The sequence below is a fragment of the Panthera pardus genome, unplaced genomic scaffold (genome assembly GCF_024362965.1).
Source record: "Panthera pardus isolate Hobbes unplaced genomic scaffold, ASM2436296v1 HiC_scaffold_20, whole genome shotgun sequence".
In the NCBI taxonomy this organism is placed as follows: Eukaryota; Metazoa; Chordata; class Mammalia; order Carnivora; family Felidae; genus Panthera; species Panthera pardus.
In genome coordinates this window covers 39,730,217-39,757,552 of record NW_026526766.1, presented here as the reverse complement: position 1 = coordinate 39,757,552, position 27,336 = coordinate 39,730,217, and the positions used below count along the sequence as shown (strand labels likewise).

Here is a 27,336-nt window from a genome sequence, read left to right as displayed (position 1 = left end):
ATTGGCATTATAGTTAGACTATGTAAAAGGTTGAACGTATTCCTCCAAGAGTGACCTGTCTCAAATAATTGAGCCTCGTAAGAAAAGCATTAAAATAAAATTTCCCAGTGAGGGGTGCCTGGGTGGCTCAGTTGATTAAGCATCTGACTTCAGCTCAGGTCATGATCTTGGGGTTCATGAGTTCAAGCTCCGCATCAGGCTGTGTGCTGACAGCTCAGAGCCTAGAGCCTGCCTCGGGATCCTGTGTCCCGCTCTCTCTCTGCCCCACTCCCGCTTACACTCTGTCTTTCTCTCTCAAAAATAAACAAACATTAAAAAGAATTTTGTTTTAGTTTCTCAGTGAGATTAGGGTCATACTTTTTTAAAGAGAGATAAAATTTAGTGGTGTTAATGAAAACCCAATAGGGGTTTTGCATTGTAGGAAAGTGGAGGGGATTGGCAAACTATGGACCTTGAGTTAAATTTGACCCTTCACCTGTTTTTATTAATAACGTTTTACTGAAACACACCTATTTACATTTGTTTCCATATTATCTACATTTGCTTTTGGGCTACAACAGCAGAGTTGGGTAGTTGTGACAGAGACATTTGGCCCAAAAAACCTGAAATGTTAACTCTTTGGCTCTTTATATTGAGTTTGCCAACCCCTGGTAGTAGAATGATCTTGGCTTTGTGAGCAGACACACTTCAGATCAAAGCCTGACTTTTCTTACTTTATGTATAACCTTTGACACCATGTTTAGCTTTTCTGAATTGCAGCGTTCTCTTCTGGAAAATGTGAATAATAAGGAGATTAAATGAGATAACACATGTGAAAGTATGATATATAATAGACATTCAGTTTATGTTATGTTTGACTTCATAAAAGCTCTCAAAAAGAGGGAACAGCTTTTCTTTGGCCTGTTAAATTTTATGAAAATTTTACAGACCATTTAACAGTATTACTGGGAGACCAATGATAGACTGAAGAAATTTCGATAATCAAGAATATAATGGTAATGTTTAACGGAAGGATTAAGACATTTGAAATTACAAACTGATTTCCCTCTCCAGATGAAAGGTAGAAACTTTGGAAAATTTCTGCCAATTAGAGAAAAAATCACTTTTTTAAATGGGAAAACCGGTTATAGGCGTTAATATTTGAATCCTTAGATATATATAAATATTATAGGTTACATGATTTTATTAAATAAATATTTAAATGCATACTGAATGTTGACAAAAGACCAGCAGAATAGTAAATGTTTGTTAGGAGATACAAAATGTAGGAAGAAAGTAGAAAAAGTGAAGAGAAGCTGAGTTGTGTATAAGATTAGAGGTATGGTTTCATTCTTTGCATGTGGCTGTCCAGTTTTCCCAGCACCGTTTACTGAAGAGATAGTCCTTTCCCCATTGACTATTCTTGGCCCCTTTGTCAAAAATTAATTGACCATATATGCATGGGTTTATTTCTCGGTTCTCTGTTTTGTTCCATTGATTTATGTGTCTGTTTTTACACCAGTGTCATACTGTTTTGACTACTAAAGCTTTTTAATATATTTTAAAATCAGAAAGTGATGCCTCCAGCCTTTTTTTTATTTCTCAGGATTGGTTATTCAGAGTTTTTTGTTATTCTGTACAAATTTTAGGATGGTTCTGTTTCTGTGAAAAAAATGCCATTGGGATTTTGGTCGGGTTTGCATTGAAATCTATCCATTGCTTGGGTAGTAGACATTTTAAGAATATTTCATTCTTCCAATCCATGAGCACAGAATAGCTTTCCATTTTGTTAGTGTTTTCTTCAATTTTTTTCATTGGTGTCTTGGTTTTTACTGTTTTTACAGATCTTTTACTTCATTAGTTACATTTATTCCAAGGTATTTTTTGATGCAGTTATAAATGGGATTATTTTCTTAAATCTCTTTCTGATAGTTATTAGTTTACAGAAACACAACCGATATTTGTATATTGATTTTGTATCCTGCGACTTTACTGAGTTCATTTAGTAGTTCTAACAGATTTTGGTGGAGTGTTTAGGTTTTCTATATATATCATGTCAGATGCAAAGAGAGAAAGTTTTACTTCTTTTCTAATTTGGATGACTTTTTGTTCTTGCTTAATTGCTCTAACTTGCAGTACTAAGTTGAATAAGTGGTAACAGTGGATATCCTTGTCTTTGATCTTAGAGCAAAAGCTTTCAGCTTTTCATTATTGAATATGATGTTCCTCTGGGCTAGTCATATGTGGCCTTTATTATGTTGAGATATGTTCCTTCTACACCTGATTTTAAGACTTTTTATCATGAATGGATGTTGAGTTTTGTAGAATGCTTTTTTTCTGCATTATTAAGATCGTCGTGATTTTTTTTTTTTTTTCATTCTGTTAATGTGGTGTATCATGCTGTTTTGCAGATGTTGAACCATCCTTGTATTCCTGGAATAAATTCCACTTGATCATGGTGTATGATTTTTTTAATGTATTGATGAATTCACTTTGCTTATGTTTCGTGGAGGATTTTTGCATCTATGTTCATCAGGGATTTTGTTGTGTGATTTTCTTTTTAAAAAATTTTTTTTGTTTAATGTTTGTTTATTTTTGAGAGAGAGCGAGAGAAAGAGATAGATCAGGGATCAGGGGAGGGAGAGAGAGAGAGGGAGACACAGAATATGAAGCAGGCTCCAAGCTGTCAGCACTGAGCTGGACGTGGGGCTGGAACTGGTGAACCACGAGATCATGACCTGGGCTGAAGTCAGGTGCTTAACTGCCTGAGCCACCCAGGTGCCCCTGCTTTTCTTTTCTTCTAATGTTGTCTGATTTTGGTAGCAGGTTAATGCAAGCCTTGTAGAGTGATTTTTGAAAGTATGCCTTCTTCAGGTTTTGTAATAGTTTGAGAAGGATTGCAATAGTTTGAGAATTCTTCTTTGAGTGTTTGGTAGAATTCACCAGTGAAGCTGTCTGGTCTTGGACTTTTCTTTGTTGAGTGGCTTTTGATTACTGATTCAGTTTCCTTACTAGTAATTGGTCTGTTCAGACTTTCTGTTTCTTCATGATTCAGTTCTGGTAGGCTGTATGTTTCTAGGAATTTATCTGTTTTCTTCTCGGTTGTCCCATTTATTGCTATATCATTTTTATAGAATAGTAGTCTCTTATGATTCTTATGTTTGTATGGTGTCAGTTGTAATGTCTTCTCTTTCGTTTCTGATTTGATTTGAGTCCTGTTTTTCTTTTTTAAGTGTGTCTAGCTGAAGATTAATCCATTTTCTTTATCTTTTCAAAGAATCTGCTTTTAGTGTCCTTAATCTTCTCTATTGTCTTTTTAGTCCCTATTTCATTTATTTCTGCTCTTATTTTCATGATTTCTTTCCTTCTCCTAACTTTTGGCTTAGTTTCTTCTTTTTCTAGTGCCTCGAGGTATTAAGTTAGGTGGTTTGAGATCTTTCTTTTTTCCTAATTTAGGAATTTGTTGCTGTGAACTTCTTTCAGAACTGCTTTTGCTGTGTCTCCTAAGTTGTAGTGTGTTCAATTTCTATTTTCATTTTCCTCAAGATGTTTTCTTGATTTCTGTTTTGATTTCTTCTCTGACACATTGGTTGTTCAGTAGTATGTTGTTTCATCTCCACATATTTGTGAATTTTCCAGTTTTCTTCTTGTAATTGATTTCTAGTTTCATACCATTGTGGTTGGAGAAGATGTTTGATATATTTCAGTCAACTTTATGAAGACTTGTTTTGTGGCCTAACATATGATCTGCCCTGGAGAATGTTCTATGTATGTTTGAGAAGACTATATATTCTGCTGCTGTTGGGTGGGATGGTCTATAAATGTCTGTCTGCTCTAATGTGTAGTTTCAGTCCAGTGTTTTCTTAATTTCCTGTCTGGATGTTCTATCCGTTGTTGAAACTGGAATATTGAAGTCCCTGCCATTATTGTATTGCTGTCTGTTTCTCCCTTCAGGTCTGTTGATATTTGCTTTATGCATTTAGGTATTCCTATGTTGTGTGCATAAATATTTACAAATATTATATCCTGTTGAATTAATCTCTTTATCATTATATTGACCTTCCTTGTCTCTTAATATAGTCTTTGGCTTAAAGTCTGTTTTGTCGGATATAAAAGTATAGCTACTTCTGCTTACTTTTGGTTTCCATTTACATCAAGTATCTTTTTCCATCTCTTTACTTGCAGTCTGTGTGTCCCTAAAGCCAAAGTGAGTCACTTATAGGCACCATATTGTTGAGCTTTTTTTTTTTTTTTTTTTTGTGAAATCTATTCAGCCATTCTTTATCTTTTGATTGGAGTATTTAGTCCATTTACATTTAAAGTAATTATTAATAGGTATGCAGTTACTTTTTCCCTATTGTTAATTGTTTTCTATTTTATAATTCCTTTGTTCCCTTCTTCTCTTGCTCTCTTTGTGATTTGATGATTTTCTGTAGTTGTGTTGTATACTGTTGGGTAGGAATTGCTCAGCTAGTTCCTGGGTTTCTTTCAAAGAGAATTGTTCCATGTGTAGCAGTAGATCCAGTGTGTCTGTGAAAAGAGTTGAGTTCAGAAGCCTCACATGTCACCACCTTGGACTGGCATTCCCTTCTTTTTTGGTCTTTGTATTTCAGTTATTCTGTATTGTGCTTCACTGTCTTCTTTGCATCTTTCCTATTTGAGAGTTTATGTAGTTTCTTGAAACTCTGGCTTGATGTCTTTCTTAAGTTACAGACCTTTCTTTGCCTATATCACTTCAAATGTTGCTTCTGCCAAACTTTGCTTTTACGTTTCTGATTTTCTCATTTTGTGTACATGAGGTCTCACTGCACTGCATACCTTTCACAGTCTTTTTTGTATTTTATTTTTTTCTCTGTGTTTCAGATGGCTGTTTTCTTCTGACCTTTATTCTGGTTTACTGATCAGCTCTTCTGCTCTGTCAAACCCCTCCACTGAGTTATTCATTCACTTAGAATTTTTCACTTTCAAAATTTTCATTGATCCCTTTTTCATAGATTACTAGTTTGGTGAAATTCTCCTATTTATCTTCTATACTTGTGCACATTTTAATTAAAGTTATTTTAATGTCTACGTCTGACAATTTCAATATTGAGATCTACTTGTGGGTCTGTTTCTGTTGACTTTCTTTTTCTGTCTCTCTTAGTTTCTAATTATTTGGTCCTTTCTTCTGGCATATCTGATAAATTTTGTTGGATGCCAGCCATTTTATATGACAAACTGTAGAAGATCTGTTTTATTTATTTATTTATTTTTTCAAGATAGGATATACTCACTTTTTTTGGACAGGCAGTAAGAGAAGGCTCATCTTGGTCCAACGCAGGGTTTGTGTGACAAATATTTCTAAGACTAAATAATAGAACATTGGTCTTAATACAGCAGTTCTTTTGAAGATAACATTGCATTTATTGAGGTTTTGTAAGGATTTATAATTGCTGGGTTTGGTCTTTGCGAAGGACTACTTTCAGTTTGCCTTCTCTCTTACGATGTAGCCCTTCATGAGTCTCAGTTGAAAACCTTAGGTGTTTACTGTGGATTGTACCTTTTCCTTGTTCTTTCCCCAAATGTTTTCCCTCACGGGTGTCATTGGCAGTAGCATTTTGTTTAAAAATTTCTTCCCAAGTGATTCTTATCAGTGTTGTCTGCGCAACTCCAGGAGATAACACTTACATCCTAGTCTATGTGAAAGGTGTCCTATGGGGTTGTACAGAACAGTGCTGCTCTAGCCGCTGTGCTCTAGCACTGTTGTACTGTAGGGAATGAGACTTGGGATGGGCTTTCAGCATAGGTAGAGATTAACCAGACGAGGACATGAAGGAAGTCCTTGTTGAATGAGAGGACAACTAAAGGCAATAATGGAAACAATTGGTTTTAAGGTCAAATCTGCTCTAAAATACTAATAATACTGTACAGCAAATGTTTCTAAGGCTAAATAATAGAACCTTGTTCTTGCTACAACGCTTCTTTTAATGATGACATTTATTGTATTTTTTTTTTAATAAAGGTAGGAAAAATACCAGTAATTTCAGTGCAAAAGTCATCATTATTATCATTGACATTTAAAAAAAAAAATAACGTTTTGTAGTGGACTATTTTTCGGACAATGCTGCCCCATCAATTTTTTTCTAAGTTTTTGCTGTGTCTTTTTTTAAAATTTTATTTATTTTTTATTTTTTTCAACATATGAAATTTATCGTCAAATTGGTTTCCATACAACACCCAGCGCTCATCCCAAAAGGTGCCCTCCTCAATACCCATCACCCACCCTCCCCTCCCTCCCACCCCCCATCAACCCTCAGTTTGTTCTCAGTTTTTAAGAGTCTCTTATGCTTTGGCTCTCTCCCACTCGAACATCTTTTTTTTTTTTTTTTTCCTTCCCCTCCCCCATGGGTCTTTTTGATTTTTCTCTAAAGCAAACGAACCAAACTATATCCAGCTCTTCACTTGGTGTGTAAAGCTGGCCAGATAGTGTCAGAAACCTGGTTAATTCACATTGTGACCCTTTCAGTTATTTGAGATGTGGAATAAACGTCCCCCAGTGTCCCTAATTATCTTTGGAGCTTGTATTAATGATCACTGTGTATCGTTCTTGTGGAAATATTAGCACAATTAAGGCATGCCATAGCCTTTGACCCTGTATTCTGTCAGCCAAAGAAGTGAAAGCTTTAGTCTGTGTTCTTCTTTATACCCTTTCGGGTTGGTAGATGGCAGCATCGTATCTTTGCCAGCCAAATTCTAAAGCTGAGTGCTGGTTCTCTGGGTGGGACAAGAAAGTGTTAACGACTCATCCTTCGGTTTTTGTTTCGTTTGTTTGTTTTTAAGACGAGAGTGTTTATTAATTAAAAAAAAGAAGAAATGAATTGTCATTTCAACTTTGTTGTAATGGCACTCCACCTGTATTCAGTAGAAAATTGGTACATTTTGGTTAAGCTCAAGGAAGAGAGCCTTGAGAGAGAAAGCATGCTGTTCACAAACTCTGGGAAGTGAAGGGCTTGGAACCCTGGTTTTCTTCCATTTCTCTTCTAGTAACCTCCTCCTGTCAAGAGAGTTCTTTCTGTGCTGGATTGTTTTAACTGCTTTGCATTTGCCCTGTTGTTTTTTTAGAGTAACAGTGCTTTTTGGGTTTCTTCTTAATCTTTATTTTTAAAATATCCACGTGTCATGAACTTTAAAAAATGTATATTTTTACTATGTGAAGCTTTGAGGAAATATTTCAATATATCCTTTAATGAGGGAAGGAGGTAGTAAGAACTTAAGGAGATAATTTATTCATCAGGAATCAATGCCCATAATAAGAATATATTTTTAAGCTGTAAATATTGATAAATATTCTAAGTTTTATACTAACGAAGGCCTAAGAACCTAAAATGAATTAGTATTACTATTTTCTTTGTAAATAATAGCTAAAATAATCTCAAAATACTCTGGATAGACAAAAAATACATTTATCTGGAAAAACTGCAGAAACTTAATAGGTATCTTTCTAAATAAATGAAAATAAATTAAACATTTTGGTTAAAATCACAGAATCCAAAATCAATGAAGATCATAAGCTTTCATCTTAAACATTTTGGACAAGTTTTTCAAATGTTAGATGTCAAATTAGTTTGACCATCATTTGCACTTATCATGCCAACATAATGTTAAATTTTACTTTTAAAACCCCTCTTGAAACTAATGTCTTACTTTAGTGATTGGGATGAAATCATTTTTAAAGATTTCAAAACCTGTAGATGAGGGGAATGATTTGGCATTTTAAATGCATACAATAGATGGATGTTAAATTGAAATTTCTGTGACCAGTGTTCATATTTGACTTTTTCACATAGTTGTTTTTAATATAAGCACTTGTCATATGGTGTATTATTAAATTATAACAGTGTATTTCATTTTATTGTGTGTTAGCTTACCAAAACCAATATTAGAAAAATATAGCTTTATAATTAAATATGAAGTATCACTATACTTAGTATACTTTAAACAATTTATTATTCGTTGATTCATAAATATATCATTAGTCATATTTTTCATGAATTTTACGTGCTGTTATTCTGGAGCTGTAAGCATTTGATTAGTGGCAAATGTCAACTCCTTTAAAATATTCCTGCGAGGATAAGTAGCATGGTTCCCATTGCACCGATAAGGTGACTGAGATTCAGAGCAGTCTAAAACTTGTCCAGTCTGAGAGTTACCACTTGGCAGGTGTGATTTCAGCCCATTTCTTGCTGTCTCTAAGTCAGTATTCTTTCCAGGTGCTATTGTACTTTTTGTATTTTCCCCTAAGGGCATTTTTTTGTCCTGACAATTTTATCGTAGCATTATTAATTTAAAAATGTACAGATTAAAAAATGCTGGAGTGTCACAAAATCTATTCTATGGAGAAAGCTCATTGAAATCTCCTGATTGGTGACTTCATATTTCGCTGTTTCATTTTTCATTGAGATATCCTATTTTTAATAGCTTATCTAATATGAGGACTGTCAAAATAGACCTTATTAAGGCATTTTAGTGGTTTAAATATTTTTAAAAATCTGTACCTACTTGCAGTCTCTTATTGTAGGCAATACTGTCTGCCTACGTGAGAAAATCAGAGGTTGTTTTCTTTTTGAAATAAAAAATTTGTAGCTATTCGTATAGAGATTTTGCAACTAATAATTTGTGTCATAACCACGTTAGTTCTAAGGTGACATCTTTTAAATTCTTTTTAGATGAAGTAGATTCGCATAATTTCTAACTGGTTCTTTTATACCTATTTTTTTGCGAAGGCCCGAAACTAATCTATGAATTACATTCAAGGCTATGTATGGGGAGAGTGACAGAAGGGGGAAGGAAGGGAGAGAATTTCAAAAAGTGAATGCTTCCAATATTCAGAGAAGGAAAATAAATAATGTTTAGCAGTCCAGCTAACTCTTCGAGGAAGATACATTATTATTATTCCAATTAGCTCATATCTAGTAGCGTTGCTAAGGATTTGATGTCAGGTATAACAATGCCACAGGATTATTTGCCTAGCTTTTGGCTAACAAAGAATAGAAATAGCCAGAAGATTAGATTGCAGGTAGCTTCGAATATTGGTTAACCTCTTTATAGTTTATCTTTCTATATAACCAATCTTAAAGTGTCCTGAATACTTTATTGCTATTTAAAAAATATTTTAGAATTTGCCCCATAACCTTTGTTTTTTGATGTCTATAAAGTCATATGGTCACTTTGGAATGGATAAAATTGCTGAAATATGTATTTAACTTTTTGGATTTGGGGGAAAATAGTTGAGAATAGCCAAGAATACTTTGGAATTCAGGATACAGTGAAATGAAAATGACTTTTAATGCTAATATGATGGTAATTGGCATTTTTGTTCATGGACCCTGAAATGGTAGTGGAGATCTCATCCCTTGGTAATTTTTTTTTTTTTTTTTTTTTTGTCTTGGAAGTTATAGTGGCAGATACACAATTAGTTTATATTTGTAGGGGGAACAAAAAGACAGTTTAAGAATGCCACGTCATCCTAACAGTTGTCAGTTCTGTGTGTCAGTATAGCCCTGTGCTTTTAGTGTTACGTGGAACACAGAAACCTTCTAATAAATCTCGACCTTGCCCTGCAATACCCGGTCTACTGAATATATATCCTCAGGAAATTTGTTTTATACAGCTCATTATTTATGAAGATTATAGCATTTAGTAGAAGATTTAACCCTTTTTTATTTCTGCCTAAGACTGGTTCAGTCACTTTGAGTTTAAATGGTCACAGCCTGGCAGCAGCTTTATTGTCTTGTTCATCTTTGAAATCGTAAGTTAAGTGGTAAATGTAGCAAGAAAATAGGGTCTCTTGTGTTGTTTTTTATTAAATTGCTCCAGGTTTTCTGGAATTTTTACTGTCAAAATATGGGAAGGCAGATAAAATGTTTTTCTAAATTATTTTACCCTCAGCCATGAACCTGACAGGTACCAGTGCAGTTTGCTCCCTAACAAAACTGCAGTTATATCTTAACTTAATGTGTAATCCTGAATGCTCAGTGATAGCCATCAGGTATGTGTGAATAATGATTTTTTTCCTTTAGATATTAATTTCCATTAGGATTTAACAAAACTGAAAAGATGCATATTACTTGGGGGCTGGAGGTGAGAGAGGGATGTACAGAACAGTCCTGTAACTTCTTTGCCTGCATTTTGGAATATAATGGTAAAACTTAAGCCAAGGCTTATTCCAAAAAGTGCTGATGACCATTCAGATGTAACAGGATTTTATTTTATGCAAGAGTAATTGCCACATGAACCCGACTTCAGCATGTGAAATTGGTTATGAAGCCATTTTGAAAATTCGAGTCTGTATGCTTTAGATATCCCAGTTGTGTTCTAAGCCATTTTCATTTTTGGAAAATGGGAAAAACCAAGTCCCTTCGAGCAGTATAGTGGGCGAAGGAGGGAGATTTTGTCATCCAGAGAACATTCATTGGATAGGTCAGGAGACATTTTGGGTTGTGACAGATTGCTTCCGGCATCTAGTGGGTGGAGGCCAGCGATGCTGCTAAAACTCCTACAATGCATAGGACAGTCCCCTCTAACAAAGAGTGATTTGGCCCAAAGGATCACCTGTGCTGAGGTTGAGAAACTTTTTCGTAGGAGGAAGATCATAAATACCTCAAATATTGTTCATTTTCAGACTGGTCTCATAAAAACCCAGAAAACTACTTAAAATAATAGCCTATAAATAAAAATTGCTTCCTACTGATTGATATAAAAATTTATCGTTTTATAATGTAAAATTGTATCTGTAGAGCATAGATGTTCATTTTCAAAAATTATGAAGAACACTCGTTTAGTCTTTAACAGATGTTTGTTGAGTGTCTTCTGTGCACACTGGCCCCTGATCTAGGCTCTGACGATGCAGTGAATAAAACAAAGTTCTTGCATTAAGGAGCTTATATTCTAATTGGTGGAGCTAGGCAGTGAACAAATACATGCTATGCAAAATAAATATTCTGATGTAGAATAAAGTTGGGTAAGGGATAGACATTAATGATTGATAATACAGTCAGAGAAGTCCTTTCTCAATAGTGACACTTGAGCAGAGACCTGGAACGCAAGCAAGTCACTGATACTGGGAGGAAGAACATTCCAGGGAGAGGAGAGAACCATGCCAAGTCCCCCTGGGGTGGGAGCACATTTGACCTTTCCAAGGAACAGTCAGAAGGCCACTGTATCTTGAGTGGAGCCAATTGGGGAGAGGGTAGGAGGAGCCGAATTGAGAGCAGTGAGGGATGGAGTTGGATGTTGGAGGTGTTTTGTTGTCAGGATGTTTGGTGGTCGGGACTTTGGAAACGACTGAAGGGTCTTGAGCCTGGTTGCACAAAGGCGTTTACATATTAGAAAGAAAACTGATTGCTAGGAAGAATAGATTGAGGGAGCACAAGGATAGTAGCAGGAGGACTAGTTGCGAGACGATCGGAGTATAGTTCAAACATGAGATGATTACAGGAGTGGTGGAACTGTTGAGAAGTGGGCCAGTATAGTTTGGTAGTTGGGTCAACAGAGTGAGGCCCCACTGAGGTTGAGGATTTGTTAGCATTGACGCCTACAGGGAGTTGGGCATGAAAGATGGGAGGTGGTTTTCGGAGTGTGCCGCGCTTGAATTTGCATTTATGTTACGGGTACAGTTATGGGAAAGGATGTGATGCGGATTTAATTATAGAATTTGGATTGAGACTAGATTAGGATAGAAGATAAGATTATTGGAAGAAATGAGTTCAGGGAACTCACAGACCAAATATTAGAAGACTTATGCTAGATCATAAGTGGCCGAATCTGAGTCTTGGCTTATTTTCAGATAACTTGCATCAAGAGGTGATGCCCCCACTACCTTCTAGTTTTGTTAACATTTTGAAAGTTTACATGATATCATTACAAAAGATTACCAGATAGGAATATAGGAGTATTAGTTCATGTAAGTGCCCCTGTCTTCTGCCTCTGTTGGTTTTTGTGACATGTGTGTCTGTGTACTTGTTGCCTGTGTGTTTCTTTTTCTGTGTTTATCTCTGCTATTGGATGTGTGTAACAGTCTCTGTAAGTGGTACTCTGCCTCTTCACGTGTTGGGGGAGGAAATTCTGCTCTTTTGTCAGCTTTCTTCCTCATTTTCATTTATTCATTCAATAAATACTCATTGAGTACCTGCTGTGAGCTAGAGCTGGGTCTGGGTTCCAGGGACTCCTCATTGAACAACAAAAAGGGCAAAAGTCCCTATCCTCAAGAAATGTACATACTACTGAGAGAGGCAGGCAGTATGTAAAGAAATAGATATATATCAGATGGAGCTAAGTACTAATGGAAAAAATAAAATATATGAAGGAGATAGGGAATGCTGGGATTTTCTGTAGTTTGGGCAAGGAAAAACAAGCAAATAGGCCCTAGTAAAAAAAGCGTAGGGGTCTCTATCAAATAAGGTGATGTTTAGGGAGAGACCTGAAGACAGTGAGGCAGTAAACATGGATATCTGGGGAAAGAGTTTGCCAGGAAGGACAAGTGTTAACAGCCCTGATATGGGAGTTTGCTTGATGTGTTTGAGGAATAGCAGGGAGATCAGTCTGGTTGGATCAGAGTGAAGAAAGTGGTGGATGAGATCAGGGAGCCAGTCTGACTCCTGCTCTCTCCCTTTCCCCTTCTGTCTCCTAATATATCCTTTTCTAGAACTTACTTGACATTTTTTTGTGTCTCCTTTTACAGGCCATATGTAACCAAATTTTATTTCACATTTTATTGTATGTATTTTAAAAGTTTTGTTTCTGTTTCTAAAATTAAGAAAGTATTTTTATAATATTTTTGTGTTACGTATTTCATGATCACAACTTTCTGTATTCCAAAATACACATATAGAGGAGTACACAAAAATAAAAACATACAGCTCACTGAATTATCACAAAGCCTCTTTGAGCAATGCTTATAAGATTTGTTCTTTTTGTTACATTAGATACAGTTCATTTTCATTGCAGTGAATATCGCTATAAATATTCATGGTGCAGTTGACCCTTGAACAATGCAGGGTTAGGGGAGCCCATCCCCTGCACAGTCGAAAATTCATATATAACTTTGACTCCCCCAAAACTTAGCTCCTAATAGTCTACTGTTGACAGGCAGCCTTACCGATAATATAGTCGATTAACCTGTACCTTGTATATGTATTACATACTCTATTCTTACAATGAAATAAGCTAGACAAAAGAAAATATTATTAATAAAGGCCTAAGGAAAAGAAAATACATTTATAATGTAGTAAAAACAAAATCTGGGTCAAGTAGACTGGTCCAGTTCAAACCAATGTTCAAGGGTCAACTGTATTTCATTTCCTATAGGACAACTTATTTGTCCATTCTATTGAAGGACATTTACATTATTTCCAGTTTGAGGCTGTTACAAATAATGGTGCAGGAAAACATCCTTGTTCCTGTCTCTTGGATGTGTGTGTCTTTCCCTTGGACTTATGGCTAGGAGTGGTAGTGTTCAAAGGATATATCCACGGTCCTTGAAATACCGTTAAACAGTTTTCCAAAGCGGTTCTATGAATTTAAACCCCCACTAGTAGAGAATGTAAGTTCAGGGTCCTTCACAGGCTCACTAATGCTTGTTCAGATCTTCCTGAAGTTAGCCATTTTGGTGGAGATGGCGCGGAACTTGATTGTGTTCTAATTTGCGTTTCTCCAATGACTAATGATATTGAGCCCCTTTTCACATGCTAACTGACTGCCTATTTTGTGCAGTGTGCCTAGTTAAGTGTTTTGCCTATTTGGTGGTTGGGGTTATTTGACTTTTTTTTTTTTTTTTGTAGGGCATTTTAGATTTGAGCTCTTTGTTGAGTATGTGTGTTGTAAATCTCTTCTGCCCTGTAGCTTGCCTTTTCTCTGTTGATGGTATTTTTTGATGAACAGAAGTTTTTAATTTTCATGTACTCCAACATCAATCTTTTCCTTTTTGGTTAGTGTTTTTTGGGTTCCATTTAAAAAGTCGTCTTCTATCCCCAGATCATCAATATAATTCTCCTACGTTGTCTTCCAAGTATCGTATTTTTTATATTTCCACCTGGAATTGACTTTTGTATTTCTCATGAAGTATGAGTCAGGGTTTCATTTTTTTCACAGATGGATAGCCAATTGATTTAGCACCATTTATTAAAAAGAAAATTCTTTCCACTCTGCTCTGCAGTGCCACCTTTTTCATAAACCAAGCTGTGTGTGTGTGTGTGTGTGTGTGTGTGTGTGTGTGTGTGTGTGTGTCTGTTTCTGGTTCTTTTCTAGTCCATTGGTGTATTTGTCCTTGTGATTGTACCGCTGTCATAACTATAGTTTTATAACAAATCTTGTTATCCAGTGATGACTCCTCTTTTTTCATTATTTTTGCTCCCTCAGGAGCCTTTTATGGCATTTTCTCCACTTCCCCCTATGAAATCACATACTAAGGAATAAGATTTTGTCAGGTAGGATAGATTTGTGTATGGCCACAAAACTATTGAAATAAGGCGATCCTCCCCCCTGCAAGAACCAATTTTCTCCCTCCTTGGGGGCAATATGACCTATATTGAGAATGTATGCAGTCAACCAAACCCTCCCACCTTTTTCTTTCTATATAGGAGTGGTATGGGATTCGTTGTTTGTTCCTGTGAAATTTAGAAACAGCTTACTGAGTAATTTGTACAGATCAAAACAAAATTTTTAAAAAGCTGCCACCAGTAGACTATGTGCTCTGCTGGTGGGGATTTTTATTGGGATCGTATTAATTTTATACATCGGTTTGGATAGTTGACACCTTTAACAGTACTGAGTTTCCTGATTATAAGCATAGTATAGCTCTAAGAAGAAAATTGCTTTGAGAAGAAATGGGAAACAGGGGGAGTTCTATAACCATGAGTGAGTAGTTAAAACTTTTGCAAAGAATATTCACAGATTTACCAGTGAGTTCCAGCTCTGTCAAATATGAAGGGAAACAATAATTCCAGTCTTACACCAACTCTGTTAAAAGAGAGTTAAAACTCTCCCCAACTCATTTTATGTGGGTAACATATGTTGAATACAGAACGTAGCAAGGACAATAAAGAAAGAAAATAATAGGCTAGTCTGATTATGACCATAGGTGAACAACTTCTACACAAAATATTAGCAAACTGAATCTGATTCTGTGTAATAAACCTGATCAAGTTGGGTTTATCTTAAAAATGAAAGGTAGTTTTACATTAGAAAATCAGTCAGTATTTTCATTACATTAACAGAAAAAAAATCATGTGTATGCAGATAATCCTTTAGACAATGAAATTAATGCAAAATCATTAATAATAGAATCGAGAAACTGGAAGTTCCCAAATTAAATATGACCAAAAAAGTACAAGACCTCTAGGGGGAAAATTAAGAAGCTTAGTGAAGACAATATATGTGTGTCTGTGTGTGATTGTGTATTGTAACTTGAAAAACTAATTTAAAAAATTTTCTGGAAATACTAGAATAACCGAGACATTTTTGAAAAAGAACAAGAAGGGATGACTTGGTCCATTAGGTATGGAGACTTAGATAGCCATGGGAACTAAAATATGCGGCACTGGTACAGGGACAAACAAAACGAGAGACCAGAATAGAGAGGCCACGGCAGACGCCTGCATGTATGGACACTTGACCTCTGATCACTGAGGAAGGGAGAGTTTTTTAAATAAATAAACCGTCCTGGCACAATTGGATATTCATATAGTAAAAGTAAATTCAGACCCCTGTATTTCACTGTGCACAAAAGAATAGACATCAAGTGATTAGCGACCTAAATGTGAAAGGCAAGACTATAAAGCTTTAAGGCTTTGGATGATAATATAGGAGAATGTCATTATGACCTTGGGGTTGGGAAAGGCTTCTTAAACAGGGAATAAAAAGCACTAAAGGGAAAGACTGATAAATTGGACTAAATTGAAGCACTTGGAGTTACCAAAACACGCCATAAAGAAAGTGAAAAGGTGGACTCAGAGTAGAAGAAGATATGTGCACTCTACAACTAAAACATGGTAGTATCCAAATGGTATGAAGAGTGAGTCCGTAAACTTGACCTTCAGGGTAGGGATGAGGGAGAGAATGTGACGGGGAAGGAATGCGTAGATGAAAGCTCTGTATGGTTTCAAATGTCCTCTTTCCTGAGAGGGTGCTCTTACCTTTCTCTAAACTGAACTTACACCTTGGGCGTTTTCTGGATCTAGCCACATTTCTTAACAAAAAAAATGGGAGAAATGAAAACAATTAACAAACACAGTTACTATATCAGTTTGCTAGGGCTACCATAACAAAACCCCACAGAATGTCATTCTCTCACAGTTCTGGAGGCTAGAAGTCGAAGAGCAAGAAGTCAGCAAGTTTGGGGTCTCTGGAGGCCTCTCTCCTTGGCTTGCAGATGGACCATCTTGTCGCTATGTCCTCACAGGGTCTTTCCTCTGTGCTCAGGCGTTCCCTGGTGTGTGTCCGGGTTTCTATATTTCCTCTTATGAGGACACCAGTCAGATTGGATTAGTGTCTAGTGTAAGGGACTTGTTTTAACTTAGTCACCTCTTTAAAGGCTCTGTCTCCAAATACTGTCCTGTTCTGAGGCACTAGGGATTAGGACTTCAGGATAGGAATTTGGGGGGAGACCTATTCAGCCATAACACTGACTGTGTAGTAAAGGTCTTGAATAGCAGATGGGCTCTTGTGATTTGGATAAAGTTTCCTAAGCCAATTTTTAAATCTCAGAAGTGCTTCATCAAAAAAAAAAAAAAACCAAAAAACAAAAAAACTAAGTAAAGATGTTGTGTTCTGAAGAACTGTGCTAAATGACTACAATCTGGGTTTAGTACTGAAGATGTTAATTACGTGTATGTAAACTTAGAATGCTATTGTATTTTGAAAATGTTAAGAGTGCTAAAAAGAAATTTCTCCAAATATCTTACTGTTTCACACAGATACTCTTAAATGTAAGTGTGCAATGAAGTAAGTAGTAAATGTAATGTTAGAATTACATCTTTCAGTTTCATCATCCCCAACATTTATCAATTGTAGTTGGCTGAAATTTTTTAAAAGCTCACTTTACTATGCAGAAGTATACAATGGAGACCAAAAGGCTTATGGGAAAATGGAGGCACAGCACCCAGAAACTTTGTCAGTGACACTCAAAAGGGTCAGAGCCTGATAAAAACAGCAGCACAGTTTCACACACATTAAATAGTTAAGAAATACGTAAGTACTATATTGAACATGGCAAGGTCCCTTTTAAGGACCTGCCATGTTGTTGTGGAGGTGGGCATCAGTACTGACAGAAGGGGAATCATCTGGAGTTGGAGGGAAAGTTGTAACACCGGATGTGGATGAATGTGTCCCGTAACACAAACAACTGAGGTAGATGGTAGGTGTTCGGGTGTGCGCGTGTATTTTGTGTGTTCCCATATGCCGTGATTTAGCTGGGTGCAGTTTTCCTGCTCATCTAGGGGTTCCTCCCAGATGAAATCACACATAAGCAAAACCAGAATTCTTGCTGTGCTCTCGTTGTCGCTTCATGTATCAACCGTGTTGGAACAAATTTGTGTTTTCCAACAGCATTATAGCAGAATTCACTGCACTTAATGTTTTTAGATCTTGCATGGCTCTACCTTTTCATCTTTGTCTGTTTTGTAAGGACTCTACATGAGGCCTTTTTCACCGTGCTTTTGAAATGACTGCCTAACATGTGACTGCTACACGGCACCTAAAATGTCTTGGTGAATTTAAGTTTCTCCAGGCTAATGAGTTAAATGTTGGTTTGGGTGTGGAATCAGACTTTTGCTTGAGTCTGGTGGGTGGTCACTGTGATGCACAGAAAAGCATCAGTTCTTTTGTGTCAAGCAAGCTCGTTACGTTCGGTGACCTCCCTCTTTTTGATGTTGCTACCAGGATACCTTTAAGCCTTAACCTGAATCAGGTTTTAAAAAGCACGTGGGTATAGGTTTTGGGGGTCGTTCCATTCTTCTGTTGCTTCTATCCACTGTGACAGTATTATACCAGAGCTTAGCAGCAGCAGTATGTTTCTAGAAGTCTTTGTTCCTTCCCTCCCTTTCACTCCTCTGGTCTGTCTGCTTGGTATCAGAGTGCATGAAATGCTTCTTGTTTTCCTGTCTTTCCACCACTTTCTTGGGTTCACCCTTATTTTATGCCCTGAGCCAGAAAATCCATGGTCCCTCACAGCATTTCCATTTCTCCTTTCTGTCTAGACATTGCAAGGTGTTTCTGTAGTCTTCTGCATGCACCCCCGTTATAGCATGTATCACATTGCTTTGGAATTTTGCAAAGTTGGGTTCTGTCTCTAAATAAGCTGCAGCTTCTTCCGGGCACGGACCTATCTTTCTCATTTTGGCTTTTCTATTACACAGTGCATTGCTCGGCAGTGGGGGTCGGGTGAATGGATGGATGAATGAATGAAGTGGGCTTAAGAGCTGGTCCACATGATCCTATCACTTGTGTTTCCCCTTATTTTGCCTAAGTGACATCACCTCTAGGTGTCTTGGTCACTTGAATTTTAATACTATGAATCAGGCTTGTGCATTCAAGCTTTTTAGCAGTATAATAATAAAATTTTCTTTTGTATAACCAAAGATTGTACAACATGGTTTTGTGTTTTTTTGCTGCAAATAGTAAATGAGTGTGACTAATTTGCAACTTTAGGTTTGAGGTTTTTTGGCACAAGAGTAGTAAAAATCCTATTTTTTTCAACTTGCTACTATGAGTTAAAACAATTATTTTTGAAATTTTCAAATATTTATATAGAAAGTGGAATAAACTCAGGGGAGAATATTGTTAAGATAATAAGTTAATTCGTTGTTAATTCTTGACTGTTACTGCAACAATAAATAACTTTTCAATTTGTTTTTAAGGCCTCCTTTTTTCTTCTTCCTATAGGACCTCTTTGTGGTTAGGCATGAATTGGCCATAATGAGACTCGCTGCCTTTATGGGCATTACTATGTTAGTTGGAATAACTGGACTTTTTTATACTCAACTAATTGGCATCATCACAGTAAGTATCTATTTTTTAATGTATTTATGAACATATTCCCTACTTATGAACTTAATTCCAAGAAGCTACAAAAAGTTTAGCAATTAAAGGAGAAAATTACTCACATTTATATGTTTTCATTTCCATATGCCTATGTAATTTTAAAGTAGTTACAATCAGTCTGTAGAGGACATATGCAATTTGTATCCTGGTTTTAAAAATTAACGTAGTTCTGTGTGGCTACAGACTTCGTGTTTATTGTTTTTAGTAGTTGGATATACTCTGTTTAGTGAATATACAATATTTTAATGAATAGTTTTCCTGTTGGTCAGCATCTAGTGTATGATCATTTTTTTCTGTATTCCAAACATTCCTTTGATTCTTTTCCTCTTCAAACTATTTATTTACGGTAAATTCCAAAAAATGGAGTTGCTGGTAGAAACATTTTATTAATAATTAAGTCTTATTTTTTTGCATGCATTGATTAACCATATAGGATTTATCACAGCAGAAAAGTTCAAGAAGTGAGAAAAATTATACTGAGTAAGGATTTGAGTTTGGTAATACACTGTATTGTAGAAGATGTGGGTTAAGGTTTTCTCATACATTGTTGGTGGTGATGTAAATTCGTGTAACCTTTTTGAAAGGTAAATTGTCATTGTGTATCATACTTTAAAATGCATAGTCCTTTTGATCAACCTTTACATGTTTATTTTGTAGAAGCTATTTTATTCATATGTGTGTACATAAACATGTATGTTAAAAAGATCTCCTTAATACTATGTGTAATAAACATGTATGTTAAAAAAGATCTCCATTATGCATAACATATGTATTGTGTATGAAAAGTGTTTACCAGATACGTTCAGTGAAAAAAATGTATAGTAAAAAAAATGTATCAAGACTTACTATAAAGTAACAGTAATCAAGAAACTGTGGTCCTGGCACGAGGATACACATATAGATAAATGACATAGAATTGAGAGACCAGAGCTGTATATCTGTGGTCAGTTGATTATCAAGAAGGGTGCCAAAACTATTCAGTGAGGAAAGGAAAAGTCTTTTGAACAAATGCTGCTGGGATAATTAGATATCCACATGCAAAAGCATAAAGTTGGACCCTTACCTCATATACATATATATACATATACATATACATATACATATACATATACATATATTAGTTCAAAATGGGGTATAGACCTAAATAGTAAGATCTAAAATTATAGAACACTTAGGAGAAAACATAGGAGGAAATTTTGGAATAGGAAATAGTATCTTAGACATGATATCAAAAGTGCAGACAACCAAAGAAAAAAATGGATAAATAAAAAACCATAAACTTTTCTGCTTCAAAGGACACTATGAAAAAAGTGAAAAGGCAGGTCATAGAATGGGAGAAAATAATTTATAAATCATCTATCTGCTAAGGGGGTTTTATATCTAGAATAAAGAGCTCCTATAAATAATAAAAAGCCTAATTAAAACATGGTGAAAGGTTGTGAATGGAGATTTATTCAAAGAAGTTATCCAGTGGACAACAAATACATGAAAAGATGCTCAACATCATTAGTCATCAGGGAAATTAAAATCAGAACCATAACGAGGTACCACTTCACACACGCTAGGATGGCTATAATAAAAAAGGAGGGGTGCCTAAGTGGTTCAGTCCGTTAAGCGTCTGACTTCAGCTCAGGTCATAGTCTCACGGTTCATGGGTTTGAGCCCCGCGTCGGGCTTTGTGCTGACAGCTTGGAGCCTGGTTCGGATTCTGTTTCTCTCAATCTCTCTCTCTGTCTCTCTCTCTGCCCCTCCCCTGCTTGTGCTCTCTCTCTTTCTCAAAAATAGATAAATTGACATTAAAGAAAATAAGGTTGGTAAGGATGTGGAGGAATCAGAACCCTCACACACTGCTAGTGGGGATGTGAAACAGTGCAGATAACAGTCTGATAGTTGTTTTAAAAGTTAAACACAGTTATCATTTCTCTTATCATTCCACTCCTAGGTATATACCCAAGAGAAATGAAATCTATGTCCATGCAAAAAATTATAGGTGAATATTCATAGCAACATTATTCATAGTAGCCCCAACCAAAAGCAATTCAGGTATCTATTGCTAATAACATTTTGTATATCCATACAGTGGATATTATTTAGCCATAAAAAGAAGTCAAGTGCTGATACATGATATTAACATGGATGAGCCTTGAAAACACTATGTGAAGTGAAAGAGACCAGTCACAAAAGGCCATGTATTTGTATAATTCCATTTATATGAACTGTCCAGAATGAGCAAGTCCGTAGAGATGAAAGGAGATTAGTGGTTACCTGGGGGTGGAGAGCTAGCGGGGCTGGAGATGATAGCTAAACGGTTCAGGGTTTCTTGTACGGGATGATGAACATGTTCTAAAATTGTGGTGATGGCTGCGTGACTCTATGAACATACTAAAAAAAAAAAAAAAGTTGAAATGTACACTTTAAATGGGTCAGCTGTATAGTGTGTGAATTATATGTCAATATAGCTCTTTCCAAAAAAAGCCTATTTCTAGCATAAGTTAAATGTTAATTTTATTCATTTTGTATATGGTTTGTTGATGTCCTTTGTTTTCTTAAGGTGTCCTTTTCTCACTGATCGCTAAGAAAGGTTAATAAAAAAGTTAACTTTCAAAAAAAAGAAATAGTGCAGGAGAGCGCTGTCTCTCTCTGTCCTACTGGCTGTATTCAGACTCCTTTGGAAAGGCACATTAGATAGCAGTTCTGGTAGTGGCCTCTGAACGGGAAGGATGCAGTCAGATATGGAAGGAAAACATTTACTGTATAACCTGTGTTTGCGTATTTTATAAGGTACTCATAGTAACCTTTTTTCCCTGGGTTTTATAGGAAACATTTTTAATTTTTTTTTTTTTAACATTTATTTATTTTTGAGACAGAGAGAGACAGAGCATGAACGGGGGAGGGGCAGAGAGAGAGGGAGACACAGAATCGGAAGCAGGCTCCAGGCTCTGAGCCATCAGCCCAGAGCCCGACGCGGGGCTCGAACTCACGGACCGTGAGATCGTGACCTGAGCTGAAGTCGGACGCTTAACCGACTGAGCCACCCAGGCGCCCCTATAGGAAACATTTTTAAACACACGGGAACTTCTAAGGAATTTTACAGTGAATACCCAACCACAATTAACATGTTAGAATACTTTACCTCATTTCATACCATCTGTCAATCTGTTATATGTTTTAATACATATCCGAATAAATCACAGGCATCAAATTGTTCACCATGCAAATCATCCACTAGAGCTCAATGCTTGTTTACATGTTTTTCCTATGAGGCCAAATTTCCATACAGTGAGAGGCATACAGTAAGTGTTACTATTGGATGAGCACTGACAGAGGCGCACAGCGCAACCCAAAGCCTTTTCACAACACAGAATATTACCATCACCTCACAGGAGTTCCCTCCTGCCTCACATCAGTGATGTTATTTTGTTCCCCACCATAGATTAGTACTGGTTGGAGAATTTCATATGTATCCATTTATGTAGATCTTCTTGTGCTCAAAATAATACTGTTTTCATCCATACTGTTGCATGTGTTGGTAATTCCTTTTTGTTGCTGAGTAGTATTCCACTGTATGACTAGGCCACGAGTTGTCTCTCTATTCTATTGAAAGAGGGCTGGCTTGCTTCTAGATTGTGGCAGTTACGAATAAAGCTCTGAATATTTTTGCTCAAGTCTTTTTGTGGAAACCTACTTCATTTTCTTGGATCAGTGTCTGGGAGAAGAACGGCTTTGTCACTTAGGAGAGGCTTACCTTTTATTTCATAAGCAACAGCCAGATCTTTTCCCCAAGTACCATTTGCCCTCTCCCCAACAATATATGAGAATTCTGGTTGTTCCACATCCTTGTCAACATTTGTTGTCATCAGGCTTTAACTGCAGCCATTCTGGTAGGTTTTGATAGCATCTTGTGTTCATTTATATTTCCCTGACGACTGATGATACTGAACACTTCTTCCTGTGCTTATTGGTTGTTCATGGATCGGGTAATGTCTGTTTAAATATATTTTTACTATTATTCAGCTTGAAATATTTTCTAATACCTCTTGTGATTTTTCTAATGATGGTGATAAATAACATGGTATTAATAACAGTGGTGAGGATGAAAGTAGGTCTTTGCCTAAATTCTTTTTTCTCTACTTTTATATTAATTCCCAATTACTTTATAGTCTGTTCATCAGTCACGTCAGAATTGCCAGATTGTACGTGCATTGTTTGAATTTTCACTTTTGGATTTACCGAAATCACTGGTGTATATTTTTATCCCCTGGAAGGAGAATTCTCAGATTTTTCCAATTTCTTATGATGAATGACTGAAAATGGACATTTGGGACATTGCTGCTAAGAGTACAAGCTACTTATGAGGGCCGTCAGGGGTTTATAGCCGAGGGCAGCAATTTCTTTCTTACCTAGCAGCCCCAGAAGCTTCAGAGGGGAGGGTTTGGCAGAAAGCCTTCAAAATCTTTTAAGAATCCCTACTTTAAAATTTTAGCGTTCACTTCTGAGTTGGCCATAAAGTTATTTACTGAATTTGTTGGTGTTTGAAGGATGTGTAATATCAAATTCTGTTCTGACTCTATTCTGTATTGCCAACATGTTAATGTTTTTCAAATTGTATGATTTTTTTCTTTTGCTATAAAACTGAACAACATTGTCTTTAGAGAGGTTGGTTCTGATGTGATGTTTCTAAAACTAAGTAGAAACCACGGTGTTTTGTTTTGTTTTGTTTTTATATATAATGCTTCCTCCAAAAGTTTCATTTCTTTCCGTATATGTATAGTACCCTCTCAGAATACTCTGTACTGGACAGTTCTGATGTCTGTAGAAGTTCGACATTTGTGAAACATTCAAAAAAGAATGCAGCGTTAAGAGAATACACTGTATTTGCTAGTCTAGTCTTTACTCACCACTCACTGTACTTCCTCTTGAATCCCAGTACTTTAAACAATTACAGTAAATTTTAACTCCATTTACCTGGGCTTTCATAGTGAACTTCTAGCATCACTGTTTTTGGATGAAAAACATTTTTTTTTTTTTTTTAAGGTTTCCAGAATGCATTCCTCCTCACATTGATTTAAGGCTCTTTAAGGCTTCATTATTTAAGGTCATTTAACCTCAGTATTCATTTTAAATCTAATGAATAATTAGTATTTAAATAAAGTAGAATCTAATATTTTAATTAAAGTTAACATACAGAGATCATGCTTACTTTTTATTTTTTTTCAACATTTTTTTTTTTTTTTTTTAAATTTATTTTTGGGACAGAGAGAGACAGAGCATGAACGGGGGAGGGGCAGAGAGAGAGGGAGACACAGAATCGGAAACAGGCTCCAGGCTCCGAGCCATCAGCCCAGAGCCTGACGCGGGGCTCGAACTCACGGACCGCGAGATCGTGACCTGGCTGAAGTCGGACGCTTAACCGACTGCGCCACCCAGGCGCCCCAATGCTTACTTTTTAAAATACAGTATGCTTGCTGTTTTCATCTTATGAAAAATTTGAGACTACCCACAGGAAATGTCACACCTGGGTGTTTTTGTCGTAATTTGAATCCGTGCATCTCTCACAATGGGAAAGAAGGTGATGAATTTGTCAAGTAGTATAAGAAAGAAGAGGAGGAGGAGAAGTTACAGTAAATTTAATCCTTCCGCTAAAGTCTTCCTCCTTCCCCTATTCCTGCACCCCAGAGACCAAGAGGCATTTTGGGAAAACACTGGTAGGAGTATTATTTCGTCATATGAACTGTCATTACGTAGCTTGAACGTAGGCCTGTTGGACAACAAATACACAAGACATATGCTATCTTTTTGAGGTTTAGGTTGAGATTTTCAGGAAGCGGTACCTCAGTTTTCAGTAATTTTTTTCCCATTATTTGTTCTTACTTGGAATAAATACATCATTTCTCTCCATGTAAGAGGGAAAATCCTGTCTTCTTATTGACAGTAGAAGGTAACAGGATAATCACAGTAATGATAATCTGATGTCATGTTAGATTTAGCAAGAGCAGATTATCTGTGACCCAGATAAAATAACTAGAAATTAAATTTAAAAACAGTGGGTTTCTAATCTCATTTCCAAGGTTAAAAGATCTCAACACAACCAGATGTTTCTGTGGAATAGACTAATCTTAAACCCAATTTTAAGGGATTACCTTTGATTATTTTTAGATTTAACTGTAGGCATATGTTTATAAGTTGGTAAATTTTTAGTAAAATCAATATTGAAATTAAACCGTTTTCAAAGCAATCTGCTTTGAAGCGTTCTTTATTTAGGGAACAGATTATTCTAATTATTCCTTACTTAGCCTGGTTAGCCTTTTTCTGTTTCTGTTTCCGAATGAAATGGATAGTGATGTTGTTATTAATGTAATTGATGTTGTCAGAATTTCTTATTGAGCAGTAGTTCGCACACAGCCAAGAATAATGTCCGTTCTGATGAGCACCAATCCTACCAGTGCTGGGTGATTGTGTCAGTCATGTTTTCAGTCACCAGGCTTGGAGAGAGTTCATCAAGAAACGCTAGAACAGCTGGTACAGCGCCTTCTGGTGAGGTTCTGACAGTGAGCTATTGTATACCGTGACACTGCTCTGACAGTTTATCTACATTTTGTATACAAGCATTTTTGTTTTCTGGGCACCGTGGAGTGTATATAATAGCTTAAGCTTTTGATGGCGTCTCTGGAGCATAGTGCTTTTCTCAGTTGCGGTGAGGTTGAGGGTAGGGCAGGGAAGATGTATTTAGCCGTGGTTTTGAGCTTTTAAACTCTCAAAGAAGAAAAAGTGAGCTCTTGCATTTGTTCGTAGGTACTCTTGTGGGACTCTACTTGAATTACTAGAGCTAGCTTAAAGGAAAGCTTTTCAAATTAAGAGGGAAAATGCTCCCCCACGCCCACCCCCCCCCCACCCCAAATACTGACCCATGGTTCCTTAAATAAATACAGAAAGAATCACAAACGCAGGGTGATTTCAGTTTAACTGGGTTATCTTATGCAGTGAAAAGTATCTTATGTTCAAAATGTTAAATTAGTTTAAATGAGATTATCTATTAAATAGCATTCTCCTTAATCAGACAATTAGTGGGCTTACCTGCCTTTTACTATGTATCCAGAAATGTGTCCTGAGATTATTAATCCTTATAATTAAATTTTGCCAAGTATCCCACTGAATCAATGTGGTGAATTAGCGGCATTCGGTACAATCTGTGTACAAATTATGTTTGGTTTACTCAGCTCTAAATCAGCATTGCAAATATGGAAATTATTGCTAATTATGCAGAACCCAACTCACTTACATTTCTACAAAGGACGCTCTGTATAGCATTTTGTTTTCCTTTCTGAATTATATTTTTTGTTTAATAAAAACAAAGTGTATTTAATAGAATACCTCTACTTGTAATATTATATGACATATCTTCTCAGTAGCTTTAAAAACCTAGAAAAGTCATTACAATTTAAAATGTCATTTCTTTTATGCTTTTTAATATTACATACTAATATTGGCTAAGTATTATTTCTTTGAACTGGAATACATAGAAAACTCTAGAACCTGGGTTCCCCTGTGCCAAAGAATTAGTTTAAATACATACTAAGTCACATTGCATGGTATATAAAAAGCATTCTTTTAAAAAATGCCTGCTAGCATCAAAATTATTATGTGTGGAATTATATTGCTCTTTAGCATAATATGTTCCTGTGTGAAAAATGTATATATATTGCATCATCTGTCTGCTCAGTGTCATAACTTCCCTGTATATCTGATAACGTTAAAAGTAATTAAAACTATTTAAATCTATTTCTAGAATTTCTTCCATAGGAATACTGCATTTTAATTTTCTCAAAGCATTACTAATTGCTTGAGTGATTAACTCAATGCTTTTTTTTTTTTTTTGGTGAAAAAGTTAAACATTTATGAGTTTTCATTTTACTTGCAATTTTCCACGTTCACTTTATTTTCTCATGTTCTGAATCTACATGCATTTTTTTAAATCTGATTTAAAACATTACTGTAGAATTGGAGAAAACACTGAATCCTGTATTTACGGTTAATTTGTAGATCTTTTCCACAATGATTCATATGCTTCTGTCACATTCTGTCAATACGTTAGTTACTCCCTAAATCTCAGCCAGAGAGGCCCATTACCATTAGCCCATCTTACTTATTATGCTGGTAACCAAAAATCTTTTTGAAAGTATAATTTTGTATTAAAAATGTAGGAGTAGTTGACAGGGAGTGTTGATTGCAAACATAGTTTCCAGCTGTTTCAAATATTCAGTTATAGAGCTTACTTATATAGTA

At 36.0% G+C, this 27,336-nt stretch overlaps 1 protein-coding gene across 10 annotated transcripts in view; it reads left to right on the top strand.

Moving 5' to 3' along the window:
* Window positions 1-27,336, top strand: part of ZDHHC21 (zinc finger DHHC-type palmitoyltransferase 21) — a 68,898-nt gene that overhangs the window by 28,626 nt on the left and 12,936 nt on the right. For all 10 annotated transcript variants that reach the window (XM_019415473.2, XM_053907940.1, XM_053907939.1 and 7 more), the window contains one exon: window positions 18,895-19,011. In XM_019415473.2, coding sequence (XP_019271018.1) covers window positions 18,895-19,011 — 117 coding nt within the window. The remainder of the gene's footprint in view (window positions 1-18,894; window positions 19,012-27,336) is intronic.